Raw genomic sequence first — 21,812 nt, 5'->3', positions numbered from 1 at the left:
ATGTGTGGAATGAGATCGTTTATTCTGGATGGGTTGGGTGCATTGATATGGACACATGGATGCTTGAAGTTAGATTAGTAACATGATTCATGCATATGTGGAGAGTAATCAGATCTTTGTGATCTATGGATTTGTGGTCTATGTCCCATTTGAGGTGCTCTTGGATCATGTTGTTTGTGCCCGGTGATGGTCTAGGTCCCATCTGAGGTGATCTTGGACCATGTTGTTTGTGCCCTGTGATGGTCTATGTCCCATCTGAGGTGCTCTTGGACCATGTTGTTTGTGCCCTGCGATGGTCTAGGTCCCATCTGAGGTGATCTTGGACCATGTTGTTTGTGCCCTGTGATGGTCTAGTTCCCATCTGAGGTGCTCTTGGACCATGTTGTTTGTGCCCTGTGATGGTCTAGGTCCCATCTGAGGTGCTCTTGGACCATGTTGTTTGTGCCCTGTGATGGTCTAGGTCCCATCTGAGGTGCTCTTGGACCATGTTGTTTGTGCCCTGTGATGGTCTAGGTCCCATCTGAGGTGCTCTTGGACCATGTTGTTTGTGCCCTATGATGGTCTAGGTCCCATTTGAGGTGCTCTTGGACCATGTTGTTTGTGCCCTGTGATGGTCTATGTCCCATTTGAGGTGCTCTTGGATCATGTTGTTTGTGCCCTATGATGGTCTAGGTCCCATCTGAGGTGATCTTGGACCTTACACCCTATGCTGTCTAGGGGAGGCCCCAGGCCTGGCCCCAACCGTCTATGGCATGAAAGGTTGGAAGATGGAAGGATGGATGAAAACATGGAAGCAGGTAGTGTTCAATTAGTTATATGAGGGTACAGGAACATAAAGGGTTAGATGAGTTACATGCATGACCCTGAGTAGGACAAGCCTGCACAGAAAAGAGATGGATGAATGGATGGATAGTTACATACATAAGAATACATAGACATTAGATTAGATACATCCTGTCTGAATGCTGGGAGGTCACTGAGCACCAGGGGAACTCACAAAAGTGAAAAGGGGAGAGCAAATATATTCCAGCCAGGACAGACCTTCACGTCAAACTCTACCACAGCCTTGAGGCTGCTCCTTTTTCGTTCAGAACACTGTGTGATGAGCTGTATCCTTAATTTTGCATGAATTAATTATCCTCCATGAAAATCATGGCAATTAAAAATACAACAAATTCATAGATTGTCACTTTTTTTCCCAGGACTGCTGTTGGTGCCGTGCTGGGCTGGATCCTGGCTCATGTTCAGAGTACAGAGGTCTGACGTTCATCATCATGTATACATCAGCAAAGTGAGTCCCAATCGTTGTGCTGCAGGACCAGGCAGCATGCCTGGACAGACATGTACTGCAAGCTGGCAGAGATCTAGACCTGCCCGGGAAAACACCCTCCACCCTTTGGATGGACGACCAAGCTCCAGTCCTCAGCCTAATAATCTGGATAAAACCATCCTCTGCTTCCTCAGGTCTAGAACACATCACGCTGACTTTCAGCCAGCAGAAGCTATTGTGGGGATAGATGGGCATGGTGACTGCCCGTCGTGCCGGTGTGTGTGGCACGGTAGGATATGGTTGGTCACTGACTGTGCTGTTTTGGCCCATTTAGCATAGTTAGTCAGCAATGGTGCTAGCCAGCGAAACTGAGCACTCTGATTGGACTGTATGTACAACACAAATTTTTAAGATCGACGGCAGCCAACATAAGTCGATGGGAGACGACCGTTCATTGGGCTTGGTCGGAGCTAGTCTTTTGAGGTCGGCTTGGTGTGTACCCAGCCTTAGACATAAAACAAATCTGGAAAAGGCCCACAGCATTCTACTACACTGTAACTCCAAATACCTGGCAAATATACAGCACAGCTGAGCAAATACTTTACTCTGACAGCACCAGGGTAGGCAGAAACTAAAGGGTAATACAGCTGTCCCAAATCCCTTTGGCTCGTTTCCGTTGTCCTACATCATCTGCATGCCAGTGCTTCCAGAAGGTATTACAGTACTAAACAGGCTTTTAGGCCGGGAACATCTTGCCACATAAAAAAACAGACAGAATTGCTGCAGACCCCTTCAGCGTGATACGTCAGTCCCACTGTGTACCATATACTACTTTCCAGCTTTTCCACGGTGTTGTATCCATAACAACGTCACCAGGACACTATGGGAAAGTTGTAAGAAGTGTACATAACTTGTAACCCTTTTTTTCCTCCCTAGAAGTGAATGTTTGTTTTAAGTTATAGTGCAGTTCATGGGACCTTGGTACATGATTTTGTTCCCTAACATGCTACCCCCATGACAATAAGCCGTCTTGAATCTTGAATGTTAGCCCCATTTGCCCGTTTCCTCTAAACCCCCCCCCCCCCCCCCCACCACCCCTGCCTGCCCCCACTGCTGTCCCTGGGAGGGGGCTAGCACAGCCAGAAGAACAGCTAATAAAAGACAGATGTGGGGAATCATTCCACTTACATGACAGAGCAGCATGCTGAGAGAGAGAGAGAGAGGGGGGGGGGGGTAGACAGAGAGTGGATACAGCAAAAACACCAGAAATCTGCTTGGCTGTCCCACAATGCATCATTCCTATCCCACCCCCCACAGCCTCACCAAATATGTTCAGCCAGCTGCATTCTCGCACATGCTACATATTACACAGGAATTCAGCCAATCATTCTACTGAGAAATAGCTTTATGCAGTTATCTAACGTCCATGTGAAGCATTATTCGGTGTGAGGGGGTCATGTTGAGCCTGGAGCCCATCCCAGAAGCAGAGGATGCATACTCCTACACCATGTGCAGAGACACCGGTTGACGTTAAACCGCCTGTGTTTGAACTGCAGGGGGAAAAGTGTGCAAATAGGCAGAGAACCTGCAGATGTTCTCACACACACAGGGGTGGGAATGAAACCAGCGGGCCTGGGGCTCCGACTCTGCAGTGCTGCTCATTGAGCCACCGTGAAACATATTAATATTACTACAGTTAATGCTGGACTTAAAACCAGAATCTTGCTCAGCTCCTCCTACCTGCATACAAATCTAGGCAGAGCTATCCTTCAATATTACCACACTTTCTCTGTGCTCTATATCACTTTAATACCTGCCTCTGCGTCCCTGTCTATTCCCAGTGCTGCTACCATGTTAATGAGGAGGACAAGTGCGATGATCTTCCTGCGGAAGAAAGAGGTTTCCATACAGACTTTCTCGAAACAAAGCTTTCCAATAAACGACAGAATTCAGAGCCAAAAAACTCAGACGGGTTGAAAATGTAAACGCCTCGTTTCTGGGCTAAGCTGTCAGGGAATGGGAGGTAATTATCTCAAAATGTCTTGGCTAACAAAGGGATGCTTTGAGAAGCCCTTTTCTGGTGATGAAACTAAGTCGCACTCTATGACAGTAACACAACAATTCAATAAGGAGAGCAGAAGAGTGAGAAATACAGCCCCCATCATGGTTAGAGCAGACAAAACAGTCAAGATACAGAACAAATATGGCTGTTGGGTTCCATAAGCAGTTTGTGGTGTGTCAGCTGATTGCTAATCACTGCAAAAGTTAGTGCTCTCTGTTTGGTGGCAAGAGCATTTAAGCAGTTTAAGAGCACTGCATTCCTGACCTTTGGGCTTTTGGAGAATTTAAATCTTATGATTGTTGGGATGTACGCGACAAATTATATGACCACAAATTCACCAGGAATTCATGTTGGCTGGAGATTTTTTATTTTTTTTTGATACACGTTTTCCCCTTCTGTTCACCCGCTTTTTTAAATATATTCTTTGTCAAAGAGTTATAGGGAGCAAAGATTTAGGTTTCCCGCCACAAATAAAAGTTAGCTGTGTGGGATCTGGTGATCTGGCCGACAAATATATTCTTTAATTTAAAGACCCGAGTAAGAGATCATTTAGATCTGCTCCTGCTGATTAGCACCTTACAACCTCACTAATGATCACAGAGAAGGGGAACCTTCAATTATCTCTAAGGATGAGAAACCTGTAGGCCTTAAATCACAAAATACCACAAATATAAAGACAGCAGCATTGCTGCGAAGACTGAATCAAGCATAAACAGTTCAATATAGCTTCTAATAGAGAAGGCCATTTTAAGAAATTAAGTAAATAGTGACGAATAGCAATTGAAATCAGTACATTGGATTAAGACTATGACGAATCCACATGCCTGTAAACACTGACTTTGCTGTTCCGTATAATGACTATGAAATGCAGGAACACAAGGACTAATTATTTCCTGCGTGGTATGTATAGCATTGTAGATGGCGAAGTACGGGATGCCACTGTGAGTCCTGAAGACTCTCCCGTAACTGCAAGCGCCACATATCATCACTTTGAGAAACCGGAGGAAAATCTGTATTCCTCAGCATGCGACTTCCTCAGAGAGCTGATTAAGCACAATGTGCAAATGCTCCTTCCTAATGTGTTGCAGTACGGTTAACAGGAGCCATTATCAGACTCTTTGCTGAACGCAGCGATTCTCTCTGGATTACACTCTTTATTAGGCCAGTAGTCTGTAATTTCTTATTTCATGGCACGTTTTACATAACTGTCTCATGAATCAACGAGGCTGAATCAAGCAGAATTTAGTTGAATTTAGTTGTTTAAATTCAAAGTCATTACTGCCGTCCCCCTAAATGGCTACATACCTTAACTGTTCACATTAGGGGAAGAAATTCCTTGTTTCTATTCCGTGGCCTGTGGATTGTTAGTGCTGGTCCAGACCTGGATTTAGTGTGTGTGTGTGTGTGTGTGTGGGGGGAGGGGGGGTGGTGGGCACGTCATGCGATTTTAGCATCGATTACTTTCACATGCAAACAGACTGGGCCAATGTGATTACAGACAGTAAATAAGGGTTAGGGCTGGGGAATGTAGGAAGTGGATTGTTTTCTTAGAGCCTGCAAAAAAAAAAGGAAAAAATGGCCCAAGAGTCAGACGTATGAAGCAATCTGCTCAGTGGGTGGAGTAGGCGCAGCCCTGGAGAGAAAATATTAACGGTTGGGGTTTTCCCAGTCTGCGTTTGGGAAACACAGAAACGGCTCAGGCGTTTCACCCCCCTAGAAGACCATGCCTGAGACAGCTGTGGATACCTAAGGTGAGGGGAGCGTGCCTGTTCCTCTAGGACTGAGGTTCTGAACTAGTCACACCCCAAGACGGTCATTCTGTGGGCAGCAAAGCATGACCCTGATTTGTCCGAGGGGGGGTTGGGGTGGTGACTGTAAAAGTTGTTGACTAGGGTGGGGGGTCTTTTTGTTTTCAAAAGCCACACACTCTGCAACACTTTTGAGTCGCGACCCACTAGTTTTCAGATTTGAAAAGCTCAGCCAGTGTTTAGTCATCTTAAGGGACTGCAAAGGTGGAGAGGAAACAGCTGGCGTGACTTACAGAAAGGCCCGGCATGACGATGCAGGTTTGACCATCCATACAAATTCAGAGACCAGGAACACATTAATATGAAAAACATCAGTTTGGGGTGCGTGAAACCTCACTGCGTACCTGCTGCCTGCCAAGAAAGCGCAAAATGCAGAGCAGAAAGGAGGAGAAAGACATGCTGTCTTTTCATCTGGTGCTAATTAGCTTTCAGGCTCAGTTTTCAGACTGATGTCAATTTAGGCTGAAGAATAACAAGACAATGATTCATCCAAATAGTATGCACATAGTTCATAAAGCGGTATAAGCCTAAAAGCTCTCTTCCTACTAACCCCTCAGCATTTATGCTCACCCTGTGACTCTTTTGTACCTTCTAACAAGCTCAACATTTATCAAGTTTCGTCCTGCACCACTTACTGCAAATGCCCCCCACCCCACCCCACCCCCACAGTTAAGGGGGAGGGGAGCTTCTTAAGGAAAGGGCTCAGATAACCTTAAACGTCCAACCATAAAACCCACGTACCCCTTCAAGCACATATATCTCCAAGATATCTCCCATGGTCTTTAAAAATAACTGAATGAAAACAGGACTTCTGCTTGTTCCCTGTGCTTTGGACCAGCAAGCTCTTGTGTCAACTCCAGTCTTCTGGATTATAAAAAGCTCAGCACCAGCATGTAAGATATTGGTAGACTGGCCATCTTCCTGTCCTGTTTCAAGAGTTTTGAGACTCACACAGGATTCGTCAATGCAGCCCAGCTCACTTTCACATGCAGGAAAAACCTTTTTTTTAGATTTCAAACTCACCATGTACAGACATATGCATCCAAACCAAGCAGTAATGAGAAGGATAAAGTGACTGTCAGTTAAAATTCAACAAAATCCAAATCTGAAAGAAGCTCTCAATTGTATGAGCCAAAAAAAATGCTGAAATGGACCATTTTTTGCGCTTTCCACTAAAATGAGGTAAAACAGTGATAACCCTTCATGAGAAAACAAGGCCACATTCCTGGGATTCTTCTATGGGACGGTGGCCTGTTTGTGGATAATCAGCCTGGTCGGCTGTGCACCACTAAGGATGACACTGGCCCGACTGGGGCGCTGGGACCTGTGTTACACCAAGAAACGTTGCAGAACAGTGATTCCAGCCAGAGAACTGCATGTCCAAGGCACTCTAAGCTGATGAAAAAAAAATGTTCTTTTCTAGAAAGGCATAAGCCTGGAAAAAAAACTGAGAAAATGCTGGGCGCCGCTGTGACTGCCAGAATTACAGCCGAGCAAATTCACCCGCAGCCAGCGGCAGACAGACAGAATAGATATCGGCGGTGCTGAAAAGCAACGAAGTCCGGCGTTTCTAAAATTCCTGTCTGAACTATTCCATTGGAGCAGGATGCCCAGTTGCTCATAAAGTTATGAATCTGTTGTCACGTGTTGCATGTGGTGTGTGGCTGTCTGTGATTGGAAGGTCACTGGTTGAAATCCCCCCAAGCCTGCCAGAGTAGTTTCACTGTTGGGCCCTTGAGCAAGGCCTTCAATCCCCACCTGCTCCACAAACTGTCTGACCTTCTCTCAAAAAAACGTTTATTGCTTCATGAAAATACATCTGCTAAATAAATAAAAACGTAAAAAATTTTTCCACTGGGATATGCAATGGCCTAACTGGCTTGTTTTGAAAGCGCTGTGCCGCACCAGTTTGTTGTTAATGACAAACTAAATGAAATACACCTCTGCCCATGCAGTGCGCACACTGTGCCCTGCTACCACACTGTGCCCTGCTACCACACTGTGCCCTGCTACCACACTGTGCCCTGCTACCACACTCTGCCCTGCTACCACACTGTGCCCTGCTACCACACTGTGCTACACATTACTATGGATATTCATCTAGGATAAAACCTATTTTAGAGAAAGTAGCTGTATATCAGCGACACCCACACGGCACCTCAAACACCAGCTGTGAACAAAAGCAGCTCTGTCTCTATAATGAGTCACATGAATCTTTCCCGCTACCTGGGAAAACCGGCATTTAAGTGGCTTTTACCGAAGAAGGAGCCTACACACAAAGAGGCTCCATGGACGAGATTAAAATCGATGGGCTTGCTAAGCCCAGAGTGCTGATGCGGTGGGCAGAGGGGGCTGGATATTGAGCTGTTGTCTAATGCAACATCAAGATGCACACGGCCAACCATAAAACACAAAACTGACATTCCATCCATCCATTCATCTTCTATCCACTTATCCTGGTCAGGGTTGAAGGGACGTGACACTGATATGAAATAAAATTCAGAATGGTGGGTGCACCATTTAGTCTGAGATGTCCTGTTTCTGTAGTAGCTAACATCTAATGTGAAACCCTGTTGCTGCAGCAGCCGTCCTCCAGAGTACAAAACCCTGCTCTGTTCCTGTAGTAGCCGACCTCCAGTGTTTGAAACCCTGCTCTGTTCCTGCAGTAGCCAACCTCCAGTGTTTGAAACCCTGCTCTGTTCCTGTAGTAGCCGACCTCCAGTGTTTGAAACCCTGCTCTGTTCCTGTAGTAGCTGACCTCCAGAGTGTGAAACCCTACTCTGTTCCTGTAGTAGCCAACCTCCAGTGTTTGAAACCCTACTCTGTTCCTGTAGTAGCCGACCTCCAGTGTTTGAAACTCTGTTCTGTTCCTGTAGTAGCCGACCTCCAGTGTTTGAAACCCTGCTCTGTTCCTGTAGTAGCCGACCTCCAGTGTTTGAAACCCTGCTCTGTTCCTGTAGTAGCCGACCTCCAGTGTTTGAAACCCTGCTCTGTTCCTGTAGTAGCCGACCTCCAGTGTTTGAAACCCTGCTCTGTTCCTGTAGTAGCCGACCTCCAGTGTTTGAAACCCTGCTCTGTTCCTGTAGTAGCCGACCTCCAGTGTTTGAAACCCTGCTCTGTTCCTGTAGTAGCTGACCTCCGGCGTGTGAAACTCTATTCATGTAGTAGCTAAACTCCAGTGTGTGAAACCTTATCTGTTCCTGTAGTAGCTGACGTCCAGAGTGTGAAATCCTGTTTTTTTGCAGTACCTGGAATCCAGTGTGTGAAACCATGTTCCTCTACTAGCTGACCACCATTATGAGAAACCCTGTTCCTGTAGTAGCAGGGTGTGAAACTCTGTTCTGTTCCTGTAGTAGCAGGGTGTGAAACTCTGTTCTGTTCCTGTAGTAGCAGGGTGTGAAACTCTGTTCTGTTCCTGTAGTAGCTGATATCAAGTGTGTGAAACCCTGTTCCTGTAGTAACTAATCTCCAATGTGACAAACCCTCTGTTCCTGGTGTAACTGATGGTAAACGACAGTGAAGAGGTCTACAAAGGCAGTATGAACTGTGACCTGCTGATTGCTAGAGGTGAGACTGATCCTCTGAAGGAGGGTGGTGTTAATGGAGCCCTGCGAGCATGTCCACTGCGGTCAGCGAGCTGAATAAAGAAACAGGAAGATGTAAAGTCTGAAGCTTCATCTCTAATTCAAGATTTTCACTGGACAAAAGATACCATCTGATAGGCTGTTGCACCGAACATGGCTTTTACACATGTATTTCTCTTCTGCTTTGTAGACAGGCGTACTACTTACTTCTGCTTTGTAGACAGGCGTACTACTTACTTCTGCTTTGTAGACAGGCGTACTACTTACTTCTGCTTTGTAGACAGGCGTACTACTTACTTCTGCTTTGTAGACAGGCGTACTACTTACTTCTGCTTTGCTGCTTTGTCAGCAAAGGACACCAGAATACTGAGGAAGCTACAGTTATTTTCCTGAGGGATATGTTCTCTGCCAAAGACACATTTGTCTGTGGGTTCTGCAGAAAACTTGTCCTGGTGGCTCATTTTTAGAAGAAAATCTGCTAAGTGGGTGAGAATGCGAAGGACCGAAAACATGCAGCGTTCACAGAATAACCAAAGCATGTTATGGTGTGTAATGGGGAGTAAATTGTCATTTTTGAAACATGGCTAAATGAGAAACAAACAAAAAAAAAACCTGCAAATATAAATGGAAACATTGATGCTGTATAAGTGCTGCAGCAGCGTTTGTTAGTCGATTCCAGAGTTGGGGGGGGGGGGGGCTTGGTGGAGAATGGCTTCCTGTTCTGATTCTTTTCAACTTTCTGCCATTTTGAAGGCCTTTGTGAGTCACTCTTGCATGCCACCCCCCATATTTAATGATGCAGAAACAAAGCGGCGGGTCCTTCAAACGCTTCACTCAAATTAATACCCCTGCTCAGGCATCTGTCTCACTCTTCTGTGCAGCCCGCTATGCCTCTACAGTAAACCGCAGCTCCACATCCTCCTTGCTGGCCTTTCAGAGAGGGTTCAGCTTCCAGGGCTCGCTCTGAAAGGAGCCCACAATAAGGAACGGGGGCTCAGTGGACCCAATTAACTGCCTTTCAGGCCATCGCTGGGGAGGGGGGTGGCCAGGAATGCCCCAGAAGCAGAGGAACCGTTAATGTACAGATGGACCTTGGGGAGTCTCCGAACAAACTAGCCCTGAAGGAGGATATAGGGGGACTTTCCTGGAGTGAATAACCCCCCCCCCCCCTTTTCTGTACAACAGGGGCACAAGCCTGAGAATGCCCAAACCCCTGTGTCCCCACAGACATCTAAATACACAGTCTGTTTGAGAGAGAGGACAGGTCTTGAGAGAAAGGCAACAAAGATTTGGACACATCTGCTAGCAGTAAAACGGTACACAAGAAAGAAAAAAACACACACACTGCTCCTGTCCCTCAGGGCACATCTGAGAGGTCTGCACAATGGCACACCCCTCCCCAAATACCTCAGCAGCCCCCCAATCATCCCACTTCCCCCCCCCAAACCATCTGTAAAGCAACGAGCTGAATGTGGCAGTATGCCGGATGCCTCTGGGTAACGAGAGCGAGCGTGCCGTTTTTTAACCCTTTCCCTCCTATTTCCCCCAGAAAAAAGGGAAAAAGTTCACAGCCGTTTCCAAGTTTACTTTCTTGGGCGAAGCCATCTGCAGCAGAGCTAAGTAATGGGCCGTGAGCCCCGCCCGCTCTAGACGCTCTGGAATGAGGCCTGGTGATCCGGAGAGGGGAAAACCAGCCATTTTATGTCAGGGGCTGCTGCCGTCTCTTTAGTGTCAGTTCTTGGGTAATGGCTGACCAGCGCTGGAGAGGGACACGGCCCCCATCTCTCTGCGCTGACATTTCTTGGCAGTGTTAGTCACTCCCACTATCATTTGAAAGAGGCGAGGTGGGGGGCACTGCTACACATATGAAACCATAGACTTTAAATCACAGTAATACAGCACTATGTTATATATTATAATATATAATACAATTTGTGAGTTAAGAGGCTGCGCCTGTAATCGGAAGGTCGGTGGTTCAAATCCCTTGGCTAGTAATGTGATTTCACTGTTGGGCTCTTGAGCAAGGCCCTAAACCCCCCAAGTGCTTCATATTTATCCAGCTTATCTTTTAAGCATAGAGCCAGCAGACACGTAGCCTCCCTGCATATCCCCACCTTTCAGTGCCTTCAGCTCTCGCCACTGTCTAACACGCATGTCTTGCTCAGCATACAAAACCCAGCCAATGATGTGTATCCCTCAGTAAATCTCGCACGCCAGCCTGTCATCACCATGAAACCGCAGTCATACGACTGTTCCTTCATGCTGGTGCCTTAATATCACACCCTTTCTCTGCCCTAAACCTCGAACAGCATCCATCAGAAACTACAAAAGCTATTTTTGACTGCAGGGTGAAGGCATTCTGTGCAATTCTGACATCTCTGCACCGGATTTTGCACATTTTGTTATGATCGTTCCATTCCTTTATTCATTTTCTGAGAGAAATGCTTTTCCTCAGCACTTGCTCATTTGTAATAGTAGAGCACCAGCCTTTATCTACATGCAATACTGCTGCACTGCAAACTCCTTTAGTGCATTTCTGCTCAAGTCAGCTCATAATGATCTTTAAACTGATAACCTTGTTAAATTGCTTAATTAGTAACTATCACATAAATAAATGTAAAATAAATTAAAAATTCAGCCAAGGATAATTTCCAGTTCATGTCGCCCCTCCAGTTTCTATCTGAATAACCAATAGTGTTTTGTCAATTTTAATTCAAGCTCTAAAATGTAAATGAGCCCTCTCATTATAGACAGCTAGCGGTACTTGCATATGCATTACAGAGTTTATGCCTGGCATAGAGGACAAGCACTCTCCCTGGTTTTCACCAAGGCGTAATTAACTTCTCACAATGAAGAACGGGCTCTGGCCCAGCGAGGTGTCGGAGAGAAGAGCCAGACGGTGTGACAGCTTCATACGTGCACAGTGCCGTGGAGAGGTGGGGGTCCAGGCAGACCCCGCTGCCAGCCCCTCTCAGCCACCACCAGGGCCCGACTCTGAAGAGCAGCCAGGACGCCAGGTCATAAAGCACACCCACAGAGAGAATGGAAAATGACCCAACACCCTCCCCCCTCATGTTTTCAATGACCAGTGATGGGGGTAAGTCCCCACTGTCTCACACTGCCTGCAACAGCTGGTCTCTCACACCGGATCTACGCAGGCATGACCAGCTGGCCTTGATACAGCTCCTCATTGACCCTGCCCACCTTCCGAGTCACACACAGCTGGCCTGCAGTCCTTTGTCATGTGACACCCTGGCTTCCCTTTATCCTGGGAGGTGACGTCTGGCCCTCTGCATTTTTATAAAAGGGCAACTATCTGATCTATCGTCCTGCAAGGATATATATTATTATAGGAAACAATGTCCATAACTCACAATACAGCAGATGTCCCCCTGTTCAGCTATCTAATTTTCACTTACGCAAACCAAAGAACTGATATTCAGTTTTTTTTTATTTCTAAATGCTTTGTTTGACCATCCAAACTTTTTTTCAAAGATGGTGGAAATTAATATATAAAAAGGTTTCAACGTTCTCTGTCTTACCTCAGTTTGTTTTGGTTCTTTTTCCATTGCTTGCTCTATTTAATTGAATGATAAGGTTATTTTCATATGTTTTGTCATTTCTTTTTCTAAATATCACCCTTAACCTAGAAATTGTAGCCTGCTGTGTAAAGTCAAAATGCCTATTGTCACTTTTTAGAATTATCTTTTGTGGGAATGACCCTCTTTTGAAAACACACAGTAACACCCTTAATGGTTGTGTGCATTTCCATTTATTTTTCAGTCCAGTTGTTGGCCTGGAACACATAATAACACAAAGAGAAAATCCCATTTTTTACAAATTTTCCAAACTTTCTGAGAACAAATTACCGTCTGTAGCCAGTCAGCATTTCGACGGTAATCCACAGCGAGGTGCGCTTGTTTATCTTTGGTTTTGTGAAATATTGTGTCTAAGCCACCCCTCCCCCAGATTTGAGACTTGTGGTGCTGTGAGTCTAGCCAGCCGGCTCCACAGCTTTGACAGCTACCTTTCAGAGCATGCATGGAGGTGATTACTGTCCCTGTGCATGCCGGCAGATTTACCTTCTGCCGCTAAATTGAGATGCCTGATTAAAAGGAGGCTGCAATTAAAATCTGCTCAACTGAGCGACAGACGACACTCACTGCTTCCGGAAGGTTCTAGCATGGAGGGCAAGTGGCCTAGAGGTCCTTCCCCACTGGGGATTTGCTATTTTTAGTGCATCTTCAGCGATGTGACTGGCCACCTTTTGGTGCAGAACAAAGAACTGGACTAGGGAGCGAAAGGAAAGCATGTTTATGTAAGCATTAGGTCATAGCTCAGGACTCCAGGGGTGCGGAAAACAGTCTGGCAGAGGCTGCGTCGGGTGGGGGCAGTGCAGGGAAAACACACTCCTCAGCTGGGTTTGCTAACTAAATAAGCTCCCTGGGTTTGTGGAAACCCAAAGCCTGAATGATTCAGTCGCTTGAAGCCCTGACGTTCCTTCACAGCTATGCATAAATGCAAGAAGAAGGGCTGAATCGCATCATGTTTTGAAGTGTCTGAGATGTTAAGCGGACAAAAAAAGAGCCCGATTCAAAGGCAGATTCAGCGGTGGTAAATGTCTCACTAATAGGCATGGCCTGTCTTCTCTTTAAAATGAAGAAATATATGAAAAGGCAAGATGGGGAGGGGCGGGAGCCAATTTATCGACAGTGCAGAGAACATCTATCCTGCGTGGAGCAGAATGAAGCACCTGAAAACATGAATAGCTATTCTCATAATGTCCATGAGAGCTTCCTACAGCAGACGACCTCTCAGCTGGTTCTGCACTACGGCACAAAAAACAAACTCATTCACTTTCTTTTTTCTTTTCTTTTCCCTTTCAACGCGTTTGTAAATATTCCCATCGCTCTCTTTTAATTGCCATTCCGTTACTTCACATATCATAATAACTCTCTGCCACCTTCAACCGTCTTGATGTCTCTTTACCTGGATAGACCCACGGTCTCCTAATTGCTGCCTCCCTCTTTAGTCCTACTGTGTTACGGAACAGTATACAGCCAACAACAGAATAAGGCTCCACAGTCTGCTTTTGACACAGGCTAAGTTAACATGTTACATGCATTGCGAAATTTAATAACAAACCAAACAAGGTACTTCTTAGTTATTACTCTTAATAGAAACTAGTGGTAGAATATCAGCCATTTATCTGGCATCTGAACTCTCTTAAAGTTATACATACCTCAGTCATGGGAACAAGAGTTATACCAAACGCTGTGAAGAACATTTGGTGCGGTAAATCTAACACTGGCACATTAATGCGCTCCATATTTCCCAATTCTTGGCTTCAACTGGTTGCATTTATCCCTTTGCAGGACACTGAATTTCATTCTGCTGAGCCAAACAAATCCTTCATTAAGATCTGCTAAATCTTCCTCAAAAGGCCGGGAGAAAAAACAAAGCGATTCCACCATTATACCAAGTCTGTCACCTGGCTTGCACACTCAACACTGCTTTCCCTAAATTACTTTAATTCTTTAACATAGATTAACATAGATTTTAAAATTATTTTAACCCTTCAGCCAGCCAAACATTTAAAATGCATCAGAATATGTTGAAATAATCACTCGGGACAAGGCTGGGCCAGCATGATTGCCTGTCACCGGATAAATTGATTTTTCCGCTTTTCTGCTCAAAGGTCTCAATATGCAAACTCTGACCTTTCACGGGTCTTCTGCTAACAATTTTTGGACTATATGACTATCCGAGACACGTCACAAAGCACAAACATCCGATGATGTGTGATGCGCTACGTGTGCCTAGCTAAAGGCACCTGTCGCCGAACATGTCACTAGTGGATTAATTAAGGTGTCCAAATAACGAGTCAATATCTGTTGCTATCTACATAGATTTTGGAAAAAAGCCTATTGAAAACAACTGCTATCCTTCCTTGGAACATTAATGTGCTTCACGCTAATGCCCCCTGTATATAAACTGAAAAATTCTGCATAAGGACCGAAAATTATTTACAGAATGAAAGCAAGAAATAAATTTAATGGAAGCTGAACCTTCGTATTGATTCAAGCTGCAGGCAAGTCTACTGTTTATGGTGCCAGCTTTGTTTAAACCACAGCATGCAGACAGACCCATATCGAGGGGGCTGTTCTCTAGATGCAAGCTGGGTCAAGGAGCACTGGACTTCAGGAGAAAAGCCACAGTGCTCAGAAAATAAGGCTGTTTACATCAGGGAGAAAAGCAAGGGTGATTTTACCTGACAGTAACAACCTGTAACAAGCCCCTCCCACCCCAAGAAGAGTAATAAGGGAGGGGGGGGAGGTCTGGCAGAGAACCTAAATCCTATGCTTAGATGTTCTTCTCCACCTCTTCTTACCTGCCTTGCTGTCAAATCTGTTTCTGATACAGCTGGAAATAGACCTACTTTTCTGCCATTGATGGAACTCAAAGGAATTTCTAGTACTTGAAGTTCTGTATTGCTGGTGGTTGCAGAGCTACCTCAGTATAAGCCTTCGTGGTCCTCTATGTGGAGCAGCAAGTTGGCCTTCAAAAAGAGGTCACAGGGCAGAAGAAGGAGCCCGTACCAGCCCCCAGTGGGGTACAGTATACGCTCTCTCTCTGTCACTCAGACCCCACACACCTCAGCCTGTGTCCGTAAGCTGATGTTTTGTCTGTCTACCTATCACAGCTCTATGAGTGACGCTTCTCTGCTATGAAGAATCAGAAAATACACCATGGTATCCACCACTGATTTAGAGGAAAAAAACATTTCAGAGGAAAAATTCACTGATTTACTTAAAACAAATCTAATCTCAGATTACTCTGCAGTGGGTTTACAAAATGTATGAGAAGACAATGTTTGCCAAGGGATCTTACAAAGACATAACTATGCTACTGAAGACCCTTATCCCTGTCACTGGGTGTGACCTTAGGCGTCAGAGCAGACTGGGGCCATAACTGTTGGGTGCATTAATCTCCATAAATCTGGGTATTACTGGGATTTCAAATCTGGCTGACAGTTTAAAAACACTCTCCTAAACAATGTTTAATTTTCTCCTGAGATTTTACCATTTACTTGCAACCTGGGATATATTATCAAAGTGGAAAATGCCTTTTTATTTATTTTTCCATACTATCATTGCAACAACCAGTGTTCAAAAAGGAACTATCAGGAAGAAACCCTGGTAAAACACAAAGACAGCTCCGGATTATGATTAAAGACTCCAAAATCACCCTGCCATTCGTACGAGCCGCTAAAATCTTCACAAAGGAGCAGCTAACCTATCCTAAGAACAAACTGCGTATTATTGAACCCGATCCAACCTCTGAAAGCGGTAACAGAGGTACAAACAGGTGTTAAACAGCTGTTCAATCAGTCGGAGGGCAAAATCTAGTGTGAGTACTGCAGTCATTCCAAAGGCTTCTTAGCAGTGACCTGACAGAGTGTGACTGAACGGGGGGGGGGGATTGCATGCACTTGGGGGTTGGGCTTTGTTATCTTTCCCTGTCTTCACGGGCACACGCCAGCACTGAAATCTAGTCCCGAATACAAACACAGATACACAAACAGCAGCCACATTTGTGGGCTGCACCTGACTGGCTTTACAACCGGCATCGGTTGGGTTCGAATCCCGCCGGACCACTGTGTCCGCGTGGGCGACCTCATGTGGACAAGCAACAAGTTAATTAACAAGACAAACACTGCAAACAGAGCAAGCCTTTGAATAGCAATCAATCGCCAAGGAGGACGGTCCTGTTTGGTATATCGATGCTTTCGTGTGTGTGCTATCCTACCCTGTGAAAGGCCTAGCCACCGTTAAACAGATGTTAAAGTGTGATTTCACACATCTCTCAAAAGTACTCTCACCAAAATACACTTAATGAGCATTCCTAAAGCACCTTTTACACACAACCATCAATCTAGCAAAAGCAAAAGATGTTACCGATTGTGTAATTTCAAGTCAAAATGTATTAGAAAAATATAAACCCATAAGTCTATATAAGATTTTAATGAGAACCTAAGGCTATTTATACATTATTGCGGAGTAGATGACTGATAATCACGATAAACAGGCTTATTTTAAACAATTTAACATCACAGGCTTGAACTGACCTATATTTATGTTACACTATACGTATAAAACTGCACAAATCTGTACGAAGATCTAGTCATTAATAAAGAGGCCAGGAAAACGGTCTACAGGTTTGAAATAAAGTTGAAACATCTAGCCGGCTTAAAAGTTATTTTAAGTATCACATTTTGCGACAAAGATTGTAAACAGATTAGTTTTTTGAGACGTAAATAGAATGCAATGGGGTACAGCAATATAGTTTAGAACACTTAAGAAATATGAAACCACTAGTCCCCCAGCCTGAACCAAAGACTGCGCAAAGAAAAACTAAAACGTCTATTTGCTTTTCCGTTATTTTTAAATACACAGTTTTTTTACGTTTTTTTACTCCAGTTGCGGTCTAACAAAAACCTACCTCTGCTTGACAGCAAGCGACGGCCAGAAGAACAAATACGGGCACAGTTCGGAACATCTGCAGGGACGAGAGAAAAGGCATGAACCAGGACGCCAATCTCATACCTTTTTTCCAACAATACAACTAATTTTGCTATTGCAATAAACAGACATGGGTATTTCATGGGATTCATACCATCTTTTACGGCTGGCGCTGCTGGACGACTTGAGTAGGGAAAGAAAAAAGGCGTCGCGTCTGGGATGGGAGACGAGCAGCGAAGCTCTGGAAATAGGAGCAGATCGGAGGAGATCCGCCTGCCTTTCTCCTCCTATTATGACGCGCTGGCCAATGAGGAGCGGCCAGGCTCGGACCTCAGGAATGCTGCCCGAAAGTTCACGGCGGATCGAGGCAGTGTCGGCAGGTTCGAGTCACTAAGCCCTTTGGTGAAAGGAGGCTGTAATGTGGTTAAAAACGTAGAAGAGCAAATGCATATGAATTTGTCTTGAACGAATATAACGAAAAGAAGTTGGAATGGGTTCTCTGAGCTCAGGTGTTTTTTGGGAACCTTTTGGCCAGTTTCAGTTCAAATTTATTACAACACGTTTTTCGGTGAATGCCACTGTGATATTGATGACATATAATTATAGATCTGAGCATTTGGGCACGTCTGAACCTGGTGAATGGACTTTTTACCTCAAAATTACTCCCAGTTTCTGTAGTTTTGGAATGAAACATGCGAGGTCAAAGGAAATACATGCTCTGGAGATCTATGCTCTACAAGACGTAAAATCCTTTCCCCAAAACCAATTATTAATTACAAAGGTTCGGTGATTCAGGAAATACAGGACAGGGAGACAGTGTGAATGGAACGTGCATGTCTTTTGGCTTGTAGGAGCAATCTTGAGTATTCCAAGGAAGTGATGTGATACCATGAACAGAAAATACAACCTCCACACACATGAGGTAGAGGTGTGAGGCCACCATGTTTATAAATTATGACAATTTATAAAGTTAAATGTAGCTAACAATTATGTAATGCTAATGTCTCCATTGGAAAGCATGTCAAACATTAGCATCACCTGAAGCCAGCTATAGCTGAGGAACGGGCTGGGTGCTGCCTTCATAAACCACCTGTGGGGCTGCGGCCAGCAGGGACCCTCACCTACACAACAGCTGCTCTTCCCAGCATGCAGTGGGATGAAACTCTGTTGTCAGGAGAAACAGAAACCCGGTATATTGGCCGCTAAAGCCACCATCCTGCAAATGTGCTGCTCATGCAGAAACATCTCCGGCGAAAGAAGAAAAAAAAATATATATGAAGGTACAGTAGGAAATGGTATCGCCGTTTCCCAAGACGCGCAGGTAATGAACATATTAGTCACTGAAAGCTACCTTCAGCTTGTGTTGTGGAGCCAGGAGGCCCTGACAGGCTGGATATCTTTCCCCAAGCGCCGCATTTCATGACTACTGGGTATATATTTGCCCATAAAAAAAAAACTGCTTAGCAAAGCACTGGGTGCTTTCGCTTCTGCGTACCTCAAGAATGGATATTGCTGGAAATACACCACCAAGATGGACTTACTTACTGCTTCTCGACAACACAAAGGGCTTTTGTTAGCTTCTCAGAGCTGGAGTGTTAGGAAGGCCTCTGTGTTGGAGAAAACCTTTGCTTACGCTGATATTACAGAGCTACAGTTGGCAAGTGAGCAGTAATGTGTCATTCTGGAGCGTCACTGCAGATTTACGAATGGAGAGGCAAAATTATTACTGGGGGGGACTGACTTCAATGAAAGCGAAGGAGAACACACTATATAAACTAATCAGTGTACATTTATTTAGGGGGGGGGGGAGTTAATAAGCAGGTAAAACAGCCCTAGCGTCAATTCACGTCTTACAAGTAGAACACGTGGACATTTTTAGCTTTTCCCGCTAACAGTGTATGCATTTATAAAAAGAGGTGGTCTGGCTAAATCATTCTGCCAGCTGTGTTGTGGGGCCGTAGTGGGTCTAACACAGTGACATCAGCCAGTTACGCCTTTTAACTCTCCTTGTTGAGTAACAATGACACTCTGTGTATGTCAGAACCAGTTCGGCGGCGGTTATGCATGAGAAAGCGAGCGGCTAATGACTTTATAGGTGGCCTAGTGGCTCTCAGTTTCCCCAGTGGGGAGCTGAGTGTTTTAAACCACGTGGCGCTGGCCTCAACGCTGTACACTCAACATTGTGCACTCAACACTATAGCGTTGAAATAATTAGCTATCTAAAGAAGGTTCGATCTCGTTTAACCTTTTTTTAAGCCCCATCCTATTGCAAGCACAACATTGACATGAACGTTTCATTGTCTGAACACTCTTCTCAGTACGGGTGTGAGTGCTGCCTCTGCGATGCCCTTCACATGAATGGCACCGGTCACCTGAACACCTTTGTCGGTGATGCTGAGCCTTGGCGTACTTGATTAATGTTTATTTGCCAACATGGCAGCCGAACAGTCGGGATGCTAGAGGATTGATTTCGCACTTGGCTCGGTGCTCTGAACAGCTTGCGCCTGCCTGTCTCATTGTGTTTGCACTATGAACATTCACTGTTTAAGTGTGGCTGGAGTTTCTGAATGAAGGCTGCTGTTCACACTGAGAAGCTGTTGCTCGCCCCCAAATATACACTAAACTACCATTACATCTTTTGGACTGCTTTACATTAATTGCACCTTCATAATGCATTCATGTACTTTAACCACCTGACATACCATAACAGCTTAAATATACATTAATAACAAACATTGTATGATTACAATGTTTGTAGATAATGTTTGTTATTATCTTATAATGTTTGAAAATAATACATATTAAAGCTTTTAAGGTATGTTAGGATGTTACGGTACACTTACATGCTGCTTATGAATGTCCTATGAGTGCATTATGAATGCATGATGATGGTGCAGTTAATGTAAAGCGTTACCAAATGTTTGTTGTTTTATCATTTACGTAAGCAGCTATAGATACTTATCTGTTTTTTATTTCTGTGGTTCTGCAGCTTAATACTCTGTTTGTGATTGGAAGGGCATTGGTTCAAATCCCTTGGCTTGTGCAGTGATGCCACCTTCGTAGCCTTTAGCAGCCTCCTTAGCACAGCTGGCAGTGCATCACTCACTCGTCACACGATTCACTGTGTTTAAAGAACTTCTCCCCGGGGACAATGAAGCAAGTGTGAATCAGTGGGTTATAATGTTATGCCTGTATTCCAAAGGCCACTAGTCCAAGTCCCGTGATTGGCAGAGTGATTTCAGCATTTGGGCCTTGAATAAGGCCCTTAAGCCCAATTGCAGTCTATCCCCGCTTTCTCAAAAATATGTGTTCCTTTGTATGAAAGCATTAGCTAGGTAAATACAATCTACAAAAATGTATGGAAATTATAGAAAGTTCCTGGCCGCTGAGGTTAATGGGTAAGTGACTGTTCAGTTTATCGCCTGAAGATTGGTGAGGTGGCATCTGAAGATCAGCAGCATCTGAATGGAATTAGTAACATGGCACTGCTATGGAAGCTGATGATGACAGCATACCCAGTGTGGGGATAATTATACCAGACCCCTCCAGAGAGCACAGGCCAGACTCTCCATGTATCTCTAGCCAATGCCCCACTTCTGAACTTGTCCTAAATTTAACTCACTTCCCCACCTTCTCAGCAGACTCATCCTTCACTCCCTCTCCCTCGTACACGGCTGAAAATCTCTCCTGAGGGTTGTATGTTTTCTGCCTCATTGGTACACCTGCACCATCTCCCAGAATGCATCAGTGTCTCATATTACTTCTGCACACCTGCTTATTCCCATGCTCTGAAAAAACTGAGATGACTGGCACTGATTCCCTCCATCTTCAGCTTGACCTTCTGCCCACTTCTACAGAAGAAAGCAAGGAAAAGTACTTTATGGACAAATTGCTACTTGTTCATCGACCTCTCACAGTAAGCACACATGGAAAATAATACGACTCGCTAACAGTGAAGGCTCCTCTCTACACAGCGCCGCATTAATTAGAGAGAGAGCGGACTGGTAATGGAGGTTATATTAGACTTAACCGCAAGATAGATATTTTGTGCTTCAGTCTTTATCATTTTCTTCATTATTCTGCTCTGTCACTTTAATTACAAAAAAAAAAAACTTGTGGCTCATAGTAAAACAGAGTACTTCACCATCCACTTTACTTTGCTTTAATGTTGTTTCTTAAACCCCGCAACTATAATTAACCATTTTCTGAACATCGATCCATTCCTCCACCCCTTATCTATGCCCATGCTTTTTATTAAAAAGGTTATCCAGAAAGAAAAGCCCCATCTCCTCTCTCTCACTGTCTATGGCAGCATTGTCTTTTTTTAAGATGAGAATCAAATTTGAGGAACGAATTATTTGGGTAAATACGATAAGCATATTATATTTTCATCAGAGCTCTGCTCATGGATCAGATTTTGGAAAATTTTTGTAACTGTCGCCATTTTCCTTCTGGGCTATAGCCTTTGTGCTGTTTGCAAAAATTGCTTTAATATCTAATTAAATTTCCTGTTTCAATTTTTTTTGATCATATCAAAGTTTTTTTTTAATTGTGAAATGGAAAATC

The 21,812-nt window shown here is 44.5% G+C and overlaps 1 protein-coding gene across 1 annotated transcript in view; it reads right to left on the bottom strand.

Annotated features, from left to right (window-relative positions):
• LOC111852691 (follistatin-related protein 1) overlaps nt 1-17,555 on the bottom strand; it is a 30,077-nt gene extending 12,522 nt beyond the window's left edge. Inside the window, exons 1-2 of the mRNA XM_023828867.2 lie at nt 17,401-17,555; nt 17,227-17,283 (exon numbers count right to left, since the gene is read on the bottom strand). Of these exons, the coding sequence (XP_023684635.1) occupies nt 17,227-17,283; nt 17,401-17,403 (60 nt within the window). The 5' untranslated portion in view covers nt 17,404-17,555. The remainder of the gene's footprint in view (nt 1-17,226; nt 17,284-17,400) is intronic.
• Nucleotides 17,556-21,812: the final 4,257 nt, after the last annotated feature.

This window comes from Paramormyrops kingsleyae, chromosome 16 (assembly GCF_048594095.1).
Source record: "Paramormyrops kingsleyae isolate MSU_618 chromosome 16, PKINGS_0.4, whole genome shotgun sequence".
NCBI lineage: Eukaryota > Metazoa > Chordata > Actinopteri > Osteoglossiformes > Mormyridae > Paramormyrops > Paramormyrops kingsleyae.
This window is presented reverse-complemented; position numbering and strand designations above follow the sequence as displayed.